At 47.5% G+C, this 22,681-nt stretch overlaps 1 protein-coding gene and 1 long non-coding RNA gene across 2 annotated transcripts in view; one reads left to right on the plus strand and one right to left on the minus strand.

Annotated features, from left to right (window-relative positions):
- CTNNA1 (catenin alpha 1) overlaps positions 1 to 18,058 on the plus strand; it is a 177,072-nt gene extending 159,014 nt beyond the window's left edge. Inside the window, exons 12-18 of the mRNA XM_079917702.1 lie at positions 5,956 to 6,156; positions 6,717 to 6,868; positions 11,682 to 11,792; positions 13,613 to 13,794; positions 13,951 to 14,056; positions 15,660 to 15,794; positions 16,863 to 18,058. Coding sequence (XP_079773828.1) covers positions 5,956 to 6,156; positions 6,717 to 6,868; positions 11,682 to 11,792; positions 13,613 to 13,794; positions 13,951 to 14,056; positions 15,660 to 15,794; positions 16,863 to 17,150 — 1,175 coding nt within the window. The 3' untranslated portion in view covers positions 17,151 to 18,058. The remainder of the gene's footprint in view (positions 1 to 5,955; positions 6,157 to 6,716; positions 6,869 to 11,681; positions 11,793 to 13,612; positions 13,795 to 13,950; positions 14,057 to 15,659; positions 15,795 to 16,862) is intronic.
- Positions 18,059 to 19,101: 1,043 nt separating this feature from the next.
- On the minus strand, positions 19,102 to 22,280 carry LOC307184609. The gene is made up of 3 exons (XR_013827774.1): positions 22,158 to 22,280; positions 20,980 to 21,142; positions 19,102 to 19,269 (listed from the first exon to the last, which is right to left on the minus strand). It is a non-coding gene; the product is annotated as an uncharacterized lncRNA (long non-coding RNA).
- Between the last annotated feature and the right edge of the window lie 401 nt (positions 22,281 to 22,681).

Consider the following 22,681-nt stretch of genomic DNA (forward strand, 5'->3'; position numbering starts at 1 on the left):
CCTAAACTCACTTACCAAGTAAGGCTTGGTCTCAAGGGGTTTTTGGTCCTTCTTATAGCAAAATAAAATGTAATAGAATCAAATGTCCCTCATGCAACATTCTTCAAATCAGAGAACAAAAGGGATTTTGCAGTAGCATTTAGTGGGATCCAGGCAGTATCTTTAGGGTATATGACATAAAACAGAAGAACAGTAAAGAGAAATCAAATTCTTTAACAGATACACTTTTGTCTGGTGAGTATGTTCAATTTTTATGCAAATGTGGGAAAGTAGAAGAGTTGACTTGATGGAAAGGAGTTTAGACAGTTTCTATTTAGCAAATAAAAACACAGAACAGCCCTCTCAGAAAGTGGTGGTGCTTTCAGAGCATCTGAATTTTAAAGATCCACCTTAGTGTGTTTCTCTAATGTTTTGTCACAGACTTGCTTAGCAGTGTCAAGTAATTAAATAATTAACAGGACAAGACTGTTATTCACAATTCCTTTGATTTTTATGGTGTGCTTTTTAGGGGCATGGGATGAAGGGAAGAGACAAGCAGATACCTGTGCAGAGTTCTACTGGATTGACCAGTTAATCTTTAGCATTCAGACTCCTTTATACCTTATGCACTTACCTCACCCATGGCAGCTTTAGCACTTTTTATGTGGCAGACTAGAGATGTCTCTCCATCTCACCTGATACACTGGCTCTCATTGAGAGGAATCCCATTTTCAACCGGGCAGGCCCCCACTGGTCCCCAGTCCTTGGCCCTTGTACAACTCACAGCCTCTCTAGAGGTGCCCCGTGGATTGGAGAGCAGGCGTCATCTGCAAGCACCGTGTGCAGTCTTTATACCAGAAGCTGAGATCTGCCCACTCCTATTACCCAGAGGCTCAGTAGTCTGTCAGCAAGGTGGGCATGTTTCTGAGTAAGGGGCTGCAGGACAAGTGCCCAGCACAGGGTCTGGCTTAACGTTGGTGGACTTCATAAAATTTTATGTAATGAAAAGTAAGACTGCTGCTTGACTCCTTGGAGTGGTGGTGTTTTACTGTGTCCTGGGATATTGTGGCCCTATGGCAGTGTGATAGGTTTTGAGGAATAGTTCTAGTAATGATTTTTCACCATCAATCCCCCTTGAAATCCCTGGGGCCTGTGTGTTTGCTGTAGCCCTGCCCACTCATGAGAATCCATCCAAAGGGAAGTTACTTAGGGGATAGGACTGAAGGGACCCTCTGCTGCTCTATCTCCATTGTTCCTGGATATTCTGTCCCATTGGTTCCAGAAGTTCCCTCGTGCTTATTACAAGTTATATCCTAAATTTGTGGCTCAAAAATTAATGGTCATCTTGTGTATAACCTGGTAAAGCCATTAAGACCCTGATGCCAGTGTTTCATGAGGCTGTAGGGCAGGGGGAACTTGAGTCACTGTGTATCAAATATGCCACTGGCACTTGAAAATAGAGAGGGACATGCAAGCCACCTCCGGGGGAGAGGGAGGGGGACCCCTGTTCCCCAAGCTGTTCTATTCAGAAGGTTGCCTTGTAAATATTGGAGGTGGTTTAGGATGCTACAGAGCGTTCAGCAAACTGTGAATATATTTATATGGACCGATCCCTTAAGGACAGTGGTTTGAAATTTATCAAAGCGATAAAGACTGTTTGAATTTCATTTGAATTGTATTTGATAAACATTTTCCATGGAAATGAAATTTACTTTCTCATTCGTTTACTCTGCTTTCATGTGGAAGTTCTGATCCTCCCCACACACACACACCTTTTTTTTAAGTTGCAAGTGGTTGGTTAGAGTGGTTCTAGTTGGGTTTATTACTATTCTTTACCAAGTGCTCTTGGAAACAAATAACATAATGCATTAGATACTTTGGGGCAACACTTAGGAGTAGTAATTTGTAACTCTTTCTTCTTCATCGTCAGTGTGCTCAAATAATTTGGTCTGATTGGTCTAAATAAAAGGATTTTTGTACCTAATTTTTGTTTTTGTGTTTAATCGCAAAAATCCAAAACTGAAAGTAAGGTAAGGAAGTGGTGAAGTTAGTTTGATTTCTGACTCCCATGCCCCCTAGCTTGAGCAAGCCACTCAATACTTCTGCGCCTGGTTTCCACATTAATTAATAGTGATTTTTAAAAAGTGGTTACGATAGAGTTAAATGTCAAGCACTCAGAATCTTTCCATAATATTAGAGTAAGTTCTCTATATAACGTATTAATATTATCATCTCCTGTGTGTGCATAAGGCTGCACTGATAAAGATATCCAGAGCAAGGGGAGGGCGGAACAGGCCCTGTTAGACATTGTGGACTGAAGGCTTTCTGGAGAATGCCAGTTGGCTTGGTTCCGGAGGGCAATTAGGCATCATACATCTACTTTATACATATATGCCTTTTGACTTAGTATTCCCATTGCTAGAAAATTTCCCCAGGGATGTGTACATAGATGTTTGCCAAAATACCTGTACAAGGATGTTCACTTCAGCCAAAATGCCTAAGAGAAGACTGGATAAATGAATGATGGCCCCTCCGTCTGTTCAGTAGGGTACGGTACAGCCATTAATATGGATGAGGAAGATCTGTGGAGGCAGTTCTAGAAAGATTTTCAAATGAAAATCAGATATGTTAACATCCATAATGTGATCCCTTGGAGATAGACTGTTGTATGTGTGTGTGTAGGTTTTTTTTCCTTTTAGAAGCATCTACAGATAAAGACTGTATTAAACAGTCAGTTTTTAATGGGGTACAGATTGGTGTGTCTACTCAAAATGGAGCCATGCTGAGTTTACTTGGAAATTCAATTAAGGTAAAGTAACTTATGGTTTAAGTTAGTGTGGGTACTTCCAACCCTCCCATATTTGCACATGTCCAGTGGGAACTCACTTCTCCCTTAGGGCTCAAGTGTAGAGAGCAGGTTGTTGTGTCCTGGGTATATAGTGGCCTCAGCTGGCTGGGGCTTTCCCAATGAAGGTGGAAAATGTTACTTTAGTCAGCTTCCTGAAATAGAAGCCTTCCTTGGTGGCTAAAGAATGGCAAGCTCTTCCCTTGTTTGGGTTCAGCTGGAAGAAAACCTGTATAAATTCAAGAAAATCTAAATTGATTTGTAAAAACACACTTACCCAAATGAAGGTTAACAAATCCTTGGTGGAAGTTTGGGCTACTTTGTTTAATGAATGACAAAGAATGCTATACTTCATTGATTCTAAGATGTGCTTTCCGTCCCCTGGTATTAACAATCCTGATACCAGGATGAGTCTTAAAAATCAGTGATATGAGAAAACATTGGTTCATAGTTTCATTAGCAACATCTTTTCTTTCCTTTTTATTCCTTTCCTTCCCCTTCCCCAAATGTTAGATTCAGTAAAAGCAGCAGTTTTTAACCTAAGGCCTAGTATGGTAGGCAGGCTCAGTACCAGTCTGCTTAGTTTAATATGTAGAGAGTTTGTATATAAAAGATGTTTCTGATCTAAACATGGGCTCTAAATCCATTTATTCTTATAATTGGTTCACATATTCCTCCTAAAATTGGTTTATGTAAAAAGTTTAATACGTTATCTCTTTCAGTAGTGCAATGGTGTAAATTCTAGCAAGTCTCCTAATTTTTGAATTAGCACATGCTAAATTATGGTCTTCTTAGCTATCTTGTGGTAATTCACTTTTCCCTTCTGCAGTAGAAATTTTTACTATATTTTGGCTTTCCCTGGAAAGATATTTATTTTAATTGATGAATTTTTATTTTTTAAAAAGACTTTTAGAGCAGTTTTAGGTTCACAGCCAAATTAAGAGGAAGATACAGAGACTTTCCATCTACTTCTGGCAGCCACACACGCACAGCCTCCCCCATTATCAACATCTCCTACAACAGTAGCACATTTGTTACAATTGATGAACCTACTTTGACACCTCATTATCACCCAAAGTCCGTAATATACATTCCTGTTCACTCTTGGTGGTATATACTTCATAGGTTTGGACAAATGTATCCATCATTGAGTATTTTCACTGCCTTAAAAGTCCTCTGTGCTCCACCTATCCATTCCTCCCTGCTCCAACCCCTGGCAACTCCCAAGGTTCCTGCATGTCTCTTCATAGCTTAATAGCACTTTTTTTTTTAAAGTGCTGAATAATATTCCACTGTCTGGATGTACCACAGTTTTTCATTTCACCTACTGAAGTATGCCTCGATTGCTTCCCAGTTTTGGCAATTATGAATAAAGCTGCTGTAAACATCTGCGTGCAGGTTTTTATGAGGACTTAAGTTTTTAGCTCCACTGCATAAATACCAAGGGGTGCAATTGCTGGATCATAGGTAAGAGTATGTTTAGTTTTGTGGGTGCAAGTCCCTTCCTGCAGTCTCTTGGGAACTACAAAATGAAGGGCCTTGTTCCCGGAGCCTACAGGGGATCTTGAAGCCCAAAGGCAGGGCATTGTGGTGGCTCTATTCTTTGCTGAATCCACTAAGTATCACTTGCCTCTGGCTCCCCTTGAGATAAGAGGAAATAGCATTGTGACCACTAGACACTGTCATATATAACTTGACTGAGTATGTTAGCAGAGGCTGTGAGGGAAGGGTAATGACTTTGGAAGGGAATTAAATCAGGAACCAGTCTAGATAATGACAGGTCAAAGCATAAGGTAACCAGGGATGGCAAAGAAATGACCAGGTGTGTTTCTTTCTTTGTTTCTTTTTAAATTTATTTTATTTATTTATTTTTGGCTGTGTTGGGTCTTCGTTGCTGCTCACAGGCTTTCTCTAGTTGCGGTGAGCGGGGGCTACTCTTCGTTGCAGTGCACAGGCTTCTCACTGCAGTGGCTTCTCTTGTTGCAGAGCACAGACTCTAGGAGTGCGGGCTTCAGTAGTTGTGGCCCGTGGGCTCAGTAGCTGTGGCTCGCGGGCTCTAGAGCACAGGCTCAGTAGTTGTGGTGCACGGGCTTAGTTGCTCCGTGGCATGTGTGATCTTCCCGAACCAGGGCTCAAACCCATGTCCCCTGCATTGGCAGGCGGATTCTTAACCATGGCGCCACCAGGGAAGCCCCAGATGTTTCTTAAATAGATTACATTTGCCCTAATTGTCCTGTCTCTTCCAGAAAAACCAGAACCATTAGTCTTTCACCTATTGTGCTAGGTACTTTCTTGGTTTAAGGAAGTGAGCATGTCTTTAACAGACACTGCTTCTAAGAGTTCTTACGTGTCTTGAAAGCTCCTTTCCAAGCTGGAAGGAAATGGGCAGGCGATGACCTGGAGGCTTTGTGTTGCTCACTCACCCACCCACCCCATGGATTGTGGGCATCCCTGTCACTTGGGCTGTCTGTTGGTAGACTCTGCAGTTCCTGGTGGTGAGAACATTCCCTTTTCTATGACTAGACAGCTTAACAGGAGTCAAGGATTTCCTCAAATAACACAACAGGCCCACCTGCATCCCATGAGTGGTTTACTGAATGTTTCGCCTGGGGCAGTCCATCAGCGCCCTCCAGAGGGGACTTTAACCTGCCTTCCAGGGCCTTCTGTTCCAGAGCTGTCCTGGCATCTTGGTAGCTTGTCTGAATACCATCGGCATCTACTGGAGGGAGGGGCAAGGAACTGGGAGAATAAGACCTTACAGTGAACCTTTTCTTCTAATTTAGACTTTGTTTGGGATGTAAAACCAGTGAAATCATTTAAGGGAAGGAGAAATTATTAAGGATTCTGTGATCTTGAATTTTCCGCCTGGCTTAAAACTGTGCCTTAAAGATGGGCATCTCTGTCTCTCTCTTTTAAACCTGGAATAAAGATTGTTATTCTTGGAGGTGATTGCAGGTTGAGTTTCTGTGGGACAGTTAATCCGGTCTCTTGAGTGAAATGATAACGTGTAAAGCTTTTGGCACCGTAGCTGGCACAGAGTGAGCTGTCGATGAATAATAGATGCCAACTAGTTGTCCCCTTCTAGTGGAAGGCCTCCTCCCTCATTCAGCTTTTTTTTGTTTGTTCCTCAGAGAATCACATTTTGGAAGACGTGAACAAATGCGTCATTGCTCTCCAAGAGAAAGATGTGGATGGGCTGGACCGCACAGCTGGTGCAATTCGAGGCCGAGCTGCTCGGGTCATTCACGTGGTCACCTCAGAGATGGACAACTATGAGCCAGGGGTCTACACAGAGAAGGTGCTGGAAGCCACCAAGCTCCTCTCCAACACAGGTGCGGGGGCTGCCTCCCTTCCTTGTGCTCCGCACACACAGATGGCCTGGTGGCCAGGCCATCCAGTTAGTACAGGCCCTGTGGTTAGGAAGTAGGACGCTGGGACTCAGTTCAGTCTTAGGACAAGAATTCTAGAAGGTATGTCAGATTCGTGAGAAGTTGGTCAGCCACATTAAGGCCTCACAAACACATTTCCTTCATGTGTGTCCCACGATTAATAATGGGAGTTATTTTAAGATGAACGTCTGAGTTATATCTCCTGTCAGTGAACACAGTAAATTAAGGAGGGTCCCATTCTAGCAAGGCCTCAAGTTAATCCCAGTTCTCAACCATGTAAATCCTATGTTGCAGAATCTGCCCAGAGACAAAGAAGATGATTTGAGTCTGTAAAATACAGCATTTAATTTATTTCAACCTTAAATACTTCTCACATAGGTAGAAGCATCGGCTCTTCCTCATGCACCCTGCCTCTTTGTGTCTAACTGAGGGATTTAGGGAGGGCTGGTAGAGCAATGATGTTTGCAGGGCCAGCAGGATCTGCCATGCTTTCTTCTCCGCAGTCATGCCACGTTTTACCGAGCAAGTGGAAGCGGCCGTGGAAGCCCTCAGCTCAGACCCCGCCCAGCCCATGGATGAGAACGAGTTTATCGATGCCTCACGCCTGGTGTACGATGGCATCCGGGACATCAGGAAAGCGGTGTTGATGATAAGGGTGAGTAACTGCATTTCAGATGTTTTAACAGCTTCTTTCTTATCATTTGCTAAACTTGAGCAATGCATCATTTTGGAACTCAGCAGATGAGTGGCAATATATTAAAACCATGAATCTAAAAGCTGTTAGAATGAGATATATTTAATTACGTTGTCTAAAATGACTTTTAGTTGCAAGTTAGAGCCCAAACTTGGGCTGAGAAGGGGAGCTAGTATGAGTTGGCCGTGACGATTTACTTCAAGTTAAACAATTGCCACAGATATGAGGCTTCCGTTTGAGTTACAGGGAAACTACAGAAAATAAAGGCTCATCAGTGAATTTCAGAGAAGGGAGTATTTCCTTAATGCAGGTTGAAGCTCTTCTTTACATGGAGCACCCCTCGCCTCAAAGGTGGCAGGCAGGCAGGATGCTAGAACCCCAGGGTTTTGAGGGTGAGAATGAGGGGCTGTGGCAACTCCCGGGCTTGGGGCCAAGCACTGAGCCCTCTCACCGTAGCTGAATGGAAGTGCCACCTGCTCTGGGCCCCATGTGACCCATCCTGTCTGAGGCAGCAGCAGCTCTCACCATCTGAGACAATGTCTAGGGCCCCCTGTGGATTAGCATGCACAAAGGGGTTTTGAGAAACTACTGACTCCTCTGTGATCATCCCCAGTGTGCTGCGCTGGGACTCACAGCTGCCCTTTCCATCGCAGTTGATCCCTCACATGCTGTTCTGAGCATGAACAGCTCTGGAAGCTGGGAGCAGAGCCTGTGCCAAGCTCCCCCAGGCTCACCTGGACCTCCCCCAGGCTCGGGCCATCCCTGCCATAGCCACAGAGCCAGCAGTTGGAATGCAGGGTCTGCCTGCTGAGTAGACAGCTGCTTTGCTATGCTGACGATCTAGTCGGGTCAGGGGAGTTTCCGTTACACCTTCATGGGTTGCTAGTCAAACCTCCCAAGGTAGGCAGGGGTTCTGTCCCACTTTTTACCCCCTCAGCTGGAAACAGAGGCCATTTCTGAGGCCGGTGCATTAGGCTGGACCCATTGTGTATGCAGTGTAGAAATGCTTGGGCACGACTGCGTTTCTCTCTGGGGTGAGGAGGAAAGAGAACAATTCAGGGATGGCCTGGTTGGCTGATGGCTGTCCCTGCAGGCCCAGGTCACCTGGACATGCTGGGGTGTGGCGGGGGAGAGCTTGGGGAGCCTTTTTGCTTTCTTCACGGCTGCTGCTGTGCTAGAGAGCAACCCATGCTCAGCAGGTCGTAGCCCGGTTGAATGCAAGGTTAAACCCAGCAGCCAGATCTCAGTGGTGTGAAGGGATCCCTGGGTCAGGTGTACCAGTGGTGGTAAAACACAGCCCTATTTTTCCAAAGTTCTTTGCATACTGACAGACACTTAGAGAATAGAAGAAATGATAATGAGGAGTCACTGGGTGTTTGAGATTAATGCCTTTGGGGTTTTAAGTGAGCTGGTATGCGCACACTCCAGGATGCCTGCACATTCCAGGGCCTGTTCTGTGGAAGCAGGTCGGGTTGTGGGAAACCACACCCTGGGAACAGGCAGGCAGCTTGGATTCCTCTTCATGTCTGTGACTCTAAGCAAGTTTCCTCATCTTTCTGAGACTCACATGATGGTGTTGATGGTTTTAATGGGATGAAATGGAGGTAACGTGTTCAGCTCAGGGCTTGGCATATAGTAGCTGTTTCTTGCGCACTTACTGCTGTGTTGGAGCGCAAGTATGACAGAGGCCCTGGCAGGCTTGGTGAGATAGAACCTGGGGTGTGGTCAGCTGGGAGGGCCCAGAGCAAGGGCAAAGTAGGTCTGTGGCAGCAGTGGTTTAACTCCTCCCGTATTGTCTTGATTTTAATTCAGGAATCATCCTCCCAACCCCCCGGACCTCTTGGTTTCTTGATGTCTTATCCTCCCCCAACCTCAACCTTACTTGCCTAGTCTTACCCAGTCCTGGGTCCATTACCAGTATCTACGTCATCCCAGTGTCAGGTTTCCCCCTTCCATCAGCTCACTGTCTCTGGTCCTGTGACTCCCAACAGTCCTTTGAGTCCATCAGGATCTTCAGCCGGTTGGCCCTCCCCACTTGCAACCCTCACTCAGCCCTTCAGGTCCTTGCCTCACTCCTTTTCTAGCTTTGAGTCTATCGGTATAATCTCCTTTGCCCCCTTTTCTGTCCTCTTGTTTGCCTTGCAAAATACAATCCTAGTGAAATTCCTTCTCCTGCTGAGCATGGTGTAGAAAAGTGCAGCCACCCTGACTGGGGTCACCGAACCCAGGACCGTCAGGGGGCCCTTGATGCCATGCAGCCTCGCCCACACAGCCACAGAGTCTGGGAGCATTTCATACCTTCCTGCTTGCCTCCCCATCTGTGCCCCATCCTACATGTCTGGCCTCAGTGCCTGTTGCACTGAGGATCCTGAGGCAGTTAGAACATCTGCTCCTGGCTGAGCCCGTCCCCTGCACTGGGTCCCATTCTCTCTTCCTCCAGCACCTTCCCCCCAGCATACAAACATGCCATTATTTCTCCTGTTATAAGAAAATCTCCTGGCCCCCCTCCTCCTCAGTCTCCTTTGCTGGTTTATCCCCATCTTCGCAGCCCCTTACCACTGGTACACCCTGTAGCACAGTTTTTCACCTCTCTCTTTTCTGACTGTACTCATTCCCCTGGTGCATAAAGACGTGAGAAAACCAGCAAGAGGTTGACTCTTCTGTGGTCCACACTCATCTAGCCACCTTGCCTACTACCTGTCACTTGTCTAACAGGCACCTCAAGCTTATTATTCCCCAAAGTGAGCTCCTCATCTCTCTCCACCCTGTTTTCTCATATCAGTTGATGGCAAATCTGTCTTTCACTTGCTCAGGCCCAGACCTTGGATTCACCTTTGATTCCACTTTTTGCCTCAAACCCTGAATCTGATTTATCAGCAAATCCTGTTGGATCTACCTTCACAATAAATAGAAACTCTGAACACTGTTCCTACCGTGGTCCAGGCCACCAGCATCTCTCACCTGGATTCATGCAATTGCTTGCTTCTCAGCCAGTCTCCCTATTTGCATCCCTAGGTGCCTGCAGTCTCATCCACAGAGCACCCAGGGTGATCCTTTTAAGCTTCAATTAGATCACGTTATCTACTGCTTAGTACTCTCCAAAGGCTGCCACGTCACTCAGTCCTTACACTGGCCCACAAGGCCTTTGAGGAGCTAAACCTGTCACCTCTCTGACCTCATCTCCTACTGCTCCCCTGCCTTTGCTCCCAGGGCTTCAGCTGACACTGTGCCATAAGGGCAGTGAGCTGAGCCCCTACTGTGGCCTTGCTATTCATCCAGTTCCCCAGGCCTTTCTGTTGGTGACTCCGTCCTGCTGGAACACTCCTCCCCCAGGTACCTCCTGTGCTCCCACCTTCATTGCCTTCAGGTCTGTGCTCCAGTGTCACCTTCTCATGAGACCTTTCCTGACCACTGATATAAAATTACAATCCTCCTCTACTGCTTGCTTATAGCACTGATCACTTTCTAATAGGTCATGTGATTCACTTTTGTCATTTTTCCCATCAGAATATATGTGAGAGCAGGGATTTCTGTCTGTGTCATTTTGTACCTTCAGCGCCTAGAACAGTGCTTGGCACACAAATATTCAGTGAATGAATGAACGAATGGGAGATATTTGGTTTTCTTGGCAAGAACAGCTCTTGGGTCTGTGATGGGCTATCGAGGAAGGTGGGGAAGTGGAGATCCTGTTAGGAGGGCACCCCTTTGACAAAGCTCCTCCACAGACTGAGGCTCAGGTGTCTGTGACCCAGGATTAAAATGGCGAATGGCAGCAAGACTCCAGGATCTTGCATTGCCATGTGACTCACTGGTTCCTCGAGTGACCCTGGCTGTCCTCACCTCCTCATGGAGGGGCAGGCCTGGCCTTTGCACCTGTACAAACCCAACATACTCTGGGCAGTTTTGGATGCTTCCTCACAGGAAGCCCTTGGGCTGGGCTTGGATTAGGTCCTGGTGCAGATGAGGGACTCGCCTCACTGCCCTCCTGTCACAGGCCGGCCAGCTGGGCTAAGAGGCAACCCCAGCTGTTTGCCTGCTGCCCTGTTGCTGATAACTTCTAGAAGATGACATTATGTTTCAAGTCAGCAGCTAATCATGAGAGGCTGGAGAGTGTACAAAATAAGAATTTTATTTTATAATTAAAGCAAAGAGGTAGGACCAGTAATCGGTCCCTTTGGTATTTATTCACACCTTATCTGCCATATTCTCTCTTTAATAAAAGTAAGTACATAAAAATACATTGCCTATTTTTACCTCTCAAATCAGCCTTTGGTACCCTAAGAGAAGTCCCAGTATTAGTTAATTCATTTAATTTTCTTTTTGTCATAAAATGGGAAAGTTATAAGAATCTGTTTAATGTTGTATGAAACTGCTATTTTTAATACAGTACCTTTTCCACCCAGGACAACTCTCACCTTTGTCTTAAGATGCAGGTGTTGGAGAAGTACGTTAAGAAGTGAAAACCTTTGTCAAGCAAAGAGTGTTGACTCATTGGTAGAAACTGAAACCCTCAACCCCATAAAGGACCTGTGTCCTTTGGGAAGTGCTGGTGTGGTGCCTTTGCTTGCTGTTTGTTGAATGGGCTGCCTGGCACGTGCATGAGCTAAAGCAGGGTCTCAGACAAATATTGAGCAATTTTAACTTTATTCCTCACGACTGTTTGAAATACTGCAGAAAATTCTGGATGTCTGTACATCAGGCTGTGGGCCCAGAGGCCTGGGGAAGCTGGAGGCCTAGGGTTGTGTTTGACTTGTGATTTCTGTCTCGGTGGCAGACCCCTGAGGAGCTGGATGACTCGGACTTCGAGACGGAAGACTTCGATGTCAGAAGCAGGACAAGCGTCCAGACGGAAGACGATCAGCTGATAGCTGGCCAGAGTGCCCGGGTAAGGACCAAGTTTAACTTGTCCTGCAGACCCTCCCTGTCCCTCTCTGTTCTTGGCTTTTTCTTTTCCAGGAAAACACTCTCATTATTGAGAACACCATTTTTCCTCTCGTTTTCTCTGGCAGTAGGACCGAAGTTATCCTAAGTTGTGGCACCTGCTAGTCAATTGTAGGTTCATCTAAAACATCTTCTCAGCTGTGCCCTGAAGCGTTGGTTTGTGAAGAGCCCTGAGTCAGGAAAGCCCTAGGATCTAGTCAATGCAATGTTTGTTAATAGGACAGTGAAATTCAAAAAAGATTGCTGTCTTTGCCTATCTCAATGATACCATGGGCATGAACTATTTAATTATTCATGGGTTAAAAAAAATAACAGTGGTACATTCAAGAAAATCAGAGCCATTGCATTCATTTAAGTCATTAAATCTTCAATTAACTGCATTTATGTTTTTGGGAGGGTGCCAAGAAATATTACTAAGGAGTCTTTTTTCACCCCTTAGAAGATATTTTGAACAGCGGGTACATCCCTGCTTTAAGCCCCACTCGGTCCTAAGCATTTTGGGAAGCTGAGTGGAGAGGAGCCCAAGGCCCTGAGTCTGTGGCTTGAGGTGGGCAACAGGCCTCCAGGTGCTGCGGTGATAAGGTTTAAATGCCGTCTCAAGTACCTAAAAAGCATACTCTGCAGCAGGTTCTCTTCTGCCTGCCTGCTTGCCTTCTTTAATATTAACATTCTAGGGCTTCCCTGGTGGTGCAGTGGTTGAGAGTCCGCCTGACGATGCAGGGGACGCCGGTTGGTACCCCGGTCCGGGAAGATCCCACATGCCGCAGAGCGGCTGGGCCCGTGAGCCGTGGCCACTGAGCCTGTGTGTCCGGAGCCTGTGCTCCGCAACGGGAGAGGCCACAACAGTGAGAGGCCCGCGTACCGCAAAAAAAAAAAAAAATTCACATTCTAAAACTACTTGTGGGTCACCTTGAAAAGTTGGAGATGTATTACAGCCACCGGGCCTGCCATGGAAAGGACTCCATGTATTAGCCCCTCCCTCACCTCCTCTCCCCATGGCAGGAGGCAGAGGATGAAACTTTTTTTTAAGGTTCAAATGAAGTTTATTTTTTTTAATATTTTAATTTTATTGGAGTATAGTTGATTTACAATGTTGTTAGTTTCAGGTATCAGCAAAGTGATTCAGTTATACATTCTTTTTTAGATTCTTTTCTCGTATAGGTCATCACAGAATATTGAGTAGTGTTCCCTGTGCTATACAGTAGTTCCTTGTTGGTTATCTCTCATAAGAGATACATATGTGTTAGTGTGTGTATGTTCATCCCAAGCTCCTGATTTATCCCCCTGCCCCCCACACGTTTCCCCTTTGGTAACCATAAGTTTGTTTTCCATATCTGTAAGTCTGCTTGTTTTGTAAATAAGTTCATTTGTATCTTTTAAATTATCAGTAGATTCCACATATGAGTGATAGCATATGATATTTGTCTTTCTCTGCCTGACTTACTTCATTTCAGAGGATGAAACTTTTAAAGAATTAAGGTAAGCTGATTCTGTCCTTGTGCAGGCGTGATCATGGAGCTTCTGCATTGGCCTTCAACCCCTCATACCCTGTTTTTCTCCACACTAAAACTTGTTCTTGAAAGTGGGTCGGGAATTCAGGCTGCTGTAAACTTCGGTGCAAAATGGCTCTTCAGGCAAAATGAAACCTATTAAAGCATTAGCCTACCTGTGTCATAGATTGCTTGGTGGAAATATTCTTGGCTAATGCACTGTGAGAACTTCATATTCTCTTTATGTAAGAGCTTCCTGGGCTTCTGATTTTAGGCGATCATGGCTCAGCTTCCCCAGGAGCAAAAAGCAAAGATTGCGGAACAGGTGGCCAGCTTCCAGGAAGAAAAGAGCAAGCTGGATGCTGAAGTGTCCAAGTGGGACGACAGTGGTAATGACATCATTGTGCTGGCCAAGCAGATGTGCATGATCATGATGGAGATGACGGACTTTACCCGGTGAGCAGTGCCCGGCCCCAACCTGCTACACGGAGGGCTGCCCCCCTCCCTGCAGGTCACCTCACACAGGCAGGACGTGCTGCTCTGTACACACTTTTCTGTTCATCTCCACCTACGAGGGCTTCAGTTATGATCATTCTTGTTCCCTTTTTTCAGAGGTAAAGGACCGCTCAAAAACACATCAGATGTGATCAGTGCCGCCAAGAAAATTGCTGAGGCGGGATCCCGGATGGATAAGCTTGGCCGTACCATCGCAGACCATGTAAGTGACAGACTTGCCACATGGGCCTTGAAGTTCATCCTGGGACTCTGGCAGCCCAGCGGTGGTAACAGTGTTTTTCATGAGACACAGTACTTTTCCCATCTCAAAAATTGTTCTTAACTTGTCAACCCACTTGACTAACATCAGCATAGAGTTTTGAGGATTTCTGTATTCCTGTTTCTTCTTTGACAAGTTTTATAAGGCAGGCCCAGTTTGCATTACAGCACATCTCTGGAGCAGGTGTGTATGTCCTGAAATCTTCCCTTGGTTAACAGCTAAAACCAGCCTTTACTGTTGTTTATTATCTCTCAGATCTCTTCAGGATGTCAGCTCTGGGCAGGAGCTAATTCTGCAAGCCCTAATAATACACTGAAACTAGGTGTATAAGAGCCTCTTCTTGTGGAAGTATTGCAGTATTTCATGTGAGAATCAGGAGCCCTTTTGGCTAGTGCTTTTGGAAGGCTGACGTGCCCAACTGGGGACAGACATCTATGTCCTCAATCACCCAGCCTTCATCCCTTCATTCTCTGTATCGATATGTCCAAAAAAATGTGGTTCCTACCTCCTGGAAAGTTTACAATATATTTCCCTTGATGCTCCAAGATATTGTCAGCTGTAGTTACAAACCCTTCCCACTCCTTTCCCTGAAGTATCCACACGCTCAGCCTGCATTGGGGTTGCGGGACAAGTGACAGTGGTTTCTCATTGCTCAAGCCAAAGATTGGGAAGTATCCTCAACTCCCGTCTTTCATGTAATAACCGATACTCAGCCCTGGTGCTTCTACTAGCCACACGAATCTCAACACCATCTATCTGGTCCTTCCCTCTTAGCAGCCCCCAGCTGAGTCCTGGCATGCATGGCCCACGCCTGCAAAACTGTGGCCTCTCCTCACTGATTTCCTGCTCTCTCCTCTGCACTCCAGCCTCCACACAGTTGCCAACACAGTCTTCTTATATGATCACCTTAAAATGCAAATGAGGTATGGCTCTGCCATGCTTCAGTAGCTTCTTAGAATAAAATTCTAAATCTCCAGCATGGTCTGCACCCCAGCCTCACAGGAGGGAGTTTTTGCATAAACACTTGAGAGAGGGTGCTCTGTTCCTTCTTTAGGTGACGTCTCCGAAGTTGGCCCTGAGCTTTGGCAGCAAGACGGGCATTTCCCTGTGACTGGTCGGGACCCCACAGCTCCCACGTGCTCTTCTTGCTTTGGTTGACTCACCCGTTCTCCATCTTTGCCTAAAATGACCCTCCTTTCATCAGGTGTTTACAGAGTGCATCATAACTGAGCAGATAAAGTCCCTCTGAGCAGAAGAGCTATTTGGATGGTTATCACCTAGCTCACAGCACTCTCACTTTTCTCCAGAACTAGACTCTCGCTTGCTGAGGCTATTTTTCACCTTTAGGGGCTAGGGGCAGGGGCTGCAGCAGAGAGTAGCCTAGGGCTATGATGGCCCCAGGTAATTGGGTAACTCCTATCTTGCCCTTTGCTCAAGCAAGGAGTGAAGAGCTGGTGGCACACTGAGCCTTTCAGAAATATCTGTGGGGGTGGGTGTGTTTGGGCCGGGCTCAGAGTGCTTGGTGCTAATTCCGCTCTCCCGTCAGTGCCCAGACTCAGCCTGCAAGCAGGACCTGCTGGCCTACCTGCAGCGCATCGCCCTCTACTGCCACCAGCTCAACATCTGCAGCAAAGTCAAGGCTGAGGTGCAGAACCTCGGTGGGGAGCTGGTCGTCTCCGGGGTAAGTTCCATCTGTGAAGAGAGCTGGTTAGTGGGAACGTGCTAGGAAGTGTGCTGTGGGAAAACTGGAAGTTTCCTCTTGGTCCTCAGAGGCCGTCCTCAGAGGCCAAGGGCTGCACATTGGCTACTTCCTGCAGAACTGCAGCTCTGCTTAGCATGGTTGGTGACAGCTAGGAGCTCTTACAGTGCTTGCCTCTTCCCCTTTGTTGACCACCCCATAGGTAAAAGTATTTTTGTCTTCATCGCTTTTCTTCCCCCAGAAAGAACTGAGCCTGTTCAGAGATTGCAGAGATGACATATAGGCTTTCTCACACCCCCTCCACTCTCAGAGTTCCCAAGTAGTATCTCTTCCCTTGTCTGTTTACCATGTCACAGTTCTGGACCCCTTGTCACCTTGGGCAGGGGAAAGAGGACATCTCGCTCCACTGAAGCCCTGTGGCTTCTGCTAAACCCCACAGAATTTCCTTTCAAAGAAGACTTGGTATGTTGGACATACTCATACCATTTGCTTACCTGCTGCAACATAAATGCCCCTGTCTCTGGGGAGCAATTATCTGTATTCTCTAAATGAGAGAGGAGACTCCCCGGGTCATTACTGAAAGCACTGGGGGCGTCTCTGTCTAGGAGGCTGACTTATTGCCATCTCCCCCTGCACCATGGCTGTCCGTGGCTGTTCTCGGTGCTTATGGTTATAGCTCTGCCATCACTCAAAAGATTTTGGCAGATCCTCCCCCAACTTGAGTGAATGAAAACTTGTTGAGGGGTGGGGGCAGGTAAGGTAATGGTACCTTAGGTTTATATCACTCCTTCCTTCTTCAAAAGACCTGAAACACAGGCATTTTCAGGTTATTTGGATAAGAGCACCCAGTCACTGGGAGAGCCAATCAGGAGCAGGGCTGCTGCCCTGCCCTGTCCTGGTCCAGGAGGAGTCGGGACTCCACTGCCAGGGACTGACAGCCTCCAGCTGGACCGGAGGGTCCAGGCCCTCCGGTACCTAGACCCAGGCCCCTGGGTACATGTGGGGTTGGAGGTCAGGCCTGTGCTCCTCACCTACCTTTCTGCCTCTTAGGTGGACAGTGCCATGTCCCTGATCCAAGCTGCTAAGAACTTGATGAACGCTGTGGTGCAGACAGTGAAGGCGTCCTATGTGGCCTCCACCAAATACCAGAAGTCTCAGGGGATGGCTTCCCTTAACCTCCCTGCTGTGTCGTGGAAGATGAAGGCGCCTGAGAAAAAGCCCTTGGTTAAGAGAGAGAAACAGGATGAGACACAGACCAAGATTAAGAGGGCATCTCAGAAGAAGCATGTGAACCCTGTGCAGGCCCTCAGCGAGTTCAAAGCCATGGACAGCATCTAAGGCTGTCCCCAGCCCTCAGGGCTTCTAAAGATCTGTCACTGTTCTTCACTCGTGTATTTGCTAAATAGAACACTGATGTTAGATTCCATAGGAAAATAGATTTCAGACCTGGCCAAGCTGGTGAATTTTGCAAAGACATACTTGTGTTTAAGTCAGTCAAAAGTACTTTTAGAAGTCAGGAGCGTATTTCTAGCTATATTTTTTTATAAGCGTAAAAATTCCATAACCAAAGAGAATCCCACATTAACAACTTAGTAACACTGCTGACCAAGTTGAGATGCCTGTCCTCCTAGTGGTGGCAGCTGTAGGGTTTGAGAGAAGTGGGGGGGGGGTCTGACTCCACCTTGGTTCATGGAGAGGGCTTCCACCAGTTCGACTGGTATTAAATGACCAAAGATGACCCAGAGTAAGCAACCTGGGCATCTTAGGAGGCCCTGGAAAAAGGAACATTCCCAGAAAGGTCTTCAGAGGGACAAACAAACAAACAACATGAAACTGAGTCAAACATAAATGTATCATGAAGAAAACTGATTACTCTCTTTATGATGTGAGAATTTTAATGCATGGTTACAATAACTAATGTACTCTGCTGCAGGACATGAATAAAGTTGCTTTTTTCAGGCTAGAATGTTGTGATGCTGTAACCAGAACATGCTTTTTTCCCTTTCTTCAGCTTCAAATGCAATGCAAATTCATCATTGGGCTCACTTCTAATAATTGCAGTGTTTCCTGCCTTGGGCTTATAAGAGAAGCCTGACAAAATAGTGTTTGCTTAGGCAGTAATTTAGACTTACCTTATTTGTGATTACTATAGCTACAAGGTATAATTTTACTTTCTTATTTAAATTTTATGAATTTGAATGTTTTTTACACTAACTTTTCCCAATAAAGTCCAAAATGAAACCAAGTCTAAGGGGCCAGAGTCCTTTTCTTTGCCTTCCAGTGGAGTCTAGTTTTACATTAAACATCTCCTGGATTTGCCTGCAGCATCTGCAGTGCTCTGGGCCCTCCCGCTGTCCCTCGTTCCCTGGACGGTACTGCCCAGTGAGGAGACCATGCCTATGGCTCTAGGCTGAGGGCCGCACCTCCTTGCAGCTTCCGTGCCAGCCTAGCAGGGAAGGCCATGCCCACAATGGGAATTCACATGTCCGTGCTTCAAGGTGCAGGTCAGAACCTCGGAGGCATCCTTGATATTTCCCTGGATGTCACCCCCTCTCTGCTGAATCATCCCCGTTAGTTTGCAACCATACCATGGTAACGGCTGCCTTAAAGATACCCAGCCTCCTCAACCCCATGTCCTTTCCTAGCCAACATCCCACTTAAGCAAAACTCCCTAAAGAAATGTGTGTAGTCCTTGTCTCCTCTTCCTCACTTCCGTCCCTGCCATCCAGTCAGCTCTCTGCCCCACCATCCTATCACCATCCTCCATTCCATCTTACTGTCCTCACCCTGTCAGCGGCCCAGGTGAACACGCCCTCCCTCCTGACAGCTCCTCCCCTGTCCTCCAGAGCACCTCGCCCTCGTTTCCTGTCTTCCTTACTGGGAGCTCCTTCTCCTCCTCTTCCTAGTTGTTCTAAGTTGCGCTGTCCCAGGGCTCAACCCCTGGGCCTCTTCTCTGCTTCTGCTGATTCCTGATCTTAGCCAGACTCCTGACTTTAAATACCATCCAAATGCCAACTTCTCCCAGAACTAGACTTTTATAACTGCGTGCTTCCTGAAGTCTCCACTTGAATGTCTCCGTAAGTATCTCAAACTGGACCTGTCCAGATTCTTCCCTTTGAAATACATGCTGGGTCCAACTATTTCTCACTAGTTCCGCTTGCCATCACCTGGTCTAAGCCCTCATCGCTGCATTAATTTCTATTAGTGTGTAACAAACTGGCCTAAAACTTAGCAGCTAAGACAACAATTATCACCTCACAGTTGCTGAAGGTCAGGAATCCAGGGGCAGCTTAGTGGGTGGTTCTGACTCAGGGTCTCTTACGAGGCTGCAGTCTCTGGAGGCTTGTGAGCTGGAGGGTCCACTTCCAGGCTCTTTCACGTGGCAGGCGGGCAGAAGGCTTCGGTTCGTGCCAGGTGGGCCTTCCCATGGCAGCTGCCTCCCACCAGAGTGAATGATCTGAGAGAACGGCAACCAGATGGAAGCTACAGTGTTTTATAAAAACCTGATCTCAAAAGCAATACGTCATCCCTTCAGTATTCTACTGGTGACACAGACCACCCCTGGTCCACGGTTGGAGGGCACATGCCAGGAGGTGGCTCCCATGTCTGTACGCAGACCATTGCAGTAGGCTACCCACCGCCAGGCTTCCCTGATGGTCCTGCTCCCACGGCAGTCACCGTAACCCCTATATACAAGTCAGAGCATGTCATTCTTTTAGCTCAAACCTTTCAGTGGCTTCCGCGTTCTAGAAGCCAGAGTCCTAAATGACAGGTATGGCCTCTTGTTGTCTCTGGCCTTTTCTCTCACCAATCTTTGTCATTTGCCCTTTACACTTGTGGTTCCACTTTCCCCAGAGACCCCTATTTCTTCTCAGGATCGCCTTCAGGTGTCTTGTCAAAAGTCCCCTTATCAGAAAGACCTCCCCTGATAAATCCTTACCCTGCCCTCCTTGTTCATAGCTTTGAACTATTTACGCATCCATTTGTTTCTACTGTAAGCTTCACAGGGACGGGAATCCTTGATTTTGTTATCACTGACTCTCCAAGGCTCAGGACACAGTAAATAGCCACCTGGGGGTCCCTCGCGCGGGGCCAGGCCCACAGGCACTGGCCTCCCTTTACTCAACCATTCCTCCTGGCTGACTCAGAATCCGTGCTGACGCTTGGAACATTTGCGTGGCTTTTGTTGCCATCAGTTTGTCACACTCCGAAACTGTCTTCCGGGCTTCAGATGCCCATCTGTCCCCAGCTGCTTCACCCCATCCGCTGATGTCATACAGCCCTGCACCCCAGTGCCAGGTTACCATCCAGTCTAACTCCCCACTCAGCCCATCTACTTCTTAGAGACTGAGCCCCACCCCTCGTCTGGACAGCCACCTCCCTCAGCCCCCAGCATCCTTTATCCATTCTCCACCTGGTGGCAAAGGAAGCTTCCAAAAGCTTCTCAAGAGTCGAGCCTCTGTATATAATCCTCTGGGGCCCCCCATGCCTGCCTCAAGAATGCCTGGCACTATGACCCTGCCCTCTACACCCACACTGCCCCCTGGAAGCGATTCCTGGGACACACCCGTGCTCTCCCTGTGAGCCCATCACTTGCATGTCCCAGTCATCACCTTTGCCATCCCAACCTTAATACCATTATTTACCTAAGAAGACTGACTTTTGTTGAACTTCGCCTCCCCTTAAGCAATATCTATGAAATCATGTTTGATGTGCTACATTTTTTCTAATACACGTTAAAATAATTTTAGTAAATGCTCACTCATGCATCACCTAAAATCATCCCTTGTATCAATACCACAATGGGAAACAGTGGCCCACAACCATTCCTGCTCATCAGGCCTTGGCTCGGCCCTCTTGGCCATGGCACGTGGTATCACGGCGCCAGCCCTCACAGGACTGTCCTGCATTCCTTGGGCAAACAGCATTGGTCTTGGTCACCCCATTGCCCAGCAGAGGGCCTGGCACGTGCTTGACAAATAGCTGTTGAACCATTCGAGTGATTCATTGCTTTAAACCAATCTATCAGAAGACACTAGAAGGCAGAGAGCAGGTCACTGAGGAGGCACCAGAGGCCTTGCCCAGAAGTCCTGAGACCCTCCTCTGCCCTCCTCAGAGACCATGATCGGAAGCGGCGTGGCCTGGGCTGAGCTCAGGGGAGACTCACCTCACCATGTCCTTGGGGGGATTTGCTCCTGCCCCTTGGCTACCGCCAAGAGAACTGTCTCCCCTCAGCATCCTGAGGCTTCTTGCTTCTCAGCCAGGGCAGCGGTGACCCTCAGTATCATCTCCCTCCATGACACCTCCTCCGGTGAGGCCTGGCCAGCTCCCTGCCGGACGGCGCCTCATCAGCCTGGCATTCTGGGCCTGGCTGCCCCACACACCTGTTCTGGCCACGACCTGTGCACAGGGTGGGCAGAGCCCAGCTGCCCTCCCCCCTGCCCTGCAGCGCCTCCCACAGAGCCTAGGCAGACACTTCAAAGGCCCCACCTCCCCTCTGCAGCCTTAATCCTCACAGCTTCCGCTCTCCAGCCAGGCCAGGGTCACCACCCCATTGCCAGAAGAAAGGAGGAGCGGCCACATGCTGGGGACACCCAGGGCCCCCGTCAGGCCTTTACCCACATCCCCCCCCCCCGCCCCGTTGCTTGTTTACAGCCTGTGAGGTGTTGCTGCTATTCTTGCCCCTCAAACTTCACAGTTGTGGGAACTGACTCAGGCACGGAGCCCAAGTTACACAGCTCACAAGCCGCCCAGCCCCTCCTCCCAGCCGCAAGATCCAGTCCCTCTAAAGCCCAGGTTCTGACCATCCCTCTGGAGCCCTAGACAGCAGCAAAGGGGCTGGTGCCCCCAGTCTTCCTCCCAGGAGGCTGACTCAAGGAGGCCGGCAGCACCCTCACGCTCCCACCACACCTGCCCCATCCCTGCACGGGTCCTCAGGACTCTGCCTGTCAGGATGCAGGAATTCTCCAGGCTCCTGGGTAAGGCCACCCCCTGACTAGTCACTGGATCCTGGCCCACTCAAGGATTTTACCCCTCAATTCTCCCCTCCATTTCCTGCCTCGCCAAGTTTTCCTTCCCCCCGGATCATTCTCATCAGCACACACAAAAAGTTCTGATAGCTCCCAGAGTTTAAAAAAAAAAAAGACAAAAAGCTTTTCTGAGTCCATGTCTCCCCTCCCCTTACACAGAGCTCCTCAGGTGAGTGTTCAGACCCCATCTCCACAGCCGGCCACCATTCTCCCTACACTGTCCAGCCCTTCTCTCAGCAGCACATGCAGCCGGCAGCCACTCCCTCCTTCCCTGTCACACTTTTGCTAGATTTCCACCTCCACACCCTTCACTTACCCTGCTCCTGATATCCTTTACCAGCTCTTTCTCTTGATCTCTAATGTTGAGCTGGTCCAGGCCTCTGACCTTGGTCCTCTTCTCTTCCTTGTTTCCAGTGATTCCTAAGCAGTGGTTTGCTGGATAATGTGCAACAACCAGCTTTTCAGGGTGGGGTTGGGAGAGACTGCATATATAACCATACATTTCGTTATACATTTTACTCCTATAAAGGAATTATAGCACACAATTCCCAAATAACAAAATATGCAATATTCTTTAAATTCCACTGAGGCTTTGATTTTTGCTGAACTCTTGCATCCATAGCCAACCTATGGTTGCAGCCAACAGTCTGGCTCTGACATGAATATTGGTTGATATTTTTGTTTACCTTAAGGAGTACGGAAGTAAAACAACAGAAATATATGTGTGAGAATTTTACTTGTTTGTCAGTGAGTGACCTCTTTGCTGAATCAGTACTAGTTGTCAAATACTGTAAGACAATTTCCTCAATTTTTTGTGCTATGTATAGATGACACACTTTA

This window comes from Stenella coeruleoalba, assembly GCF_951394435.1.
Source record: "Stenella coeruleoalba genome assembly, chromosome: 3".
Lineage (NCBI taxonomy): Eukaryota > Metazoa > Chordata > Mammalia > Artiodactyla > Delphinidae > Stenella > Stenella coeruleoalba.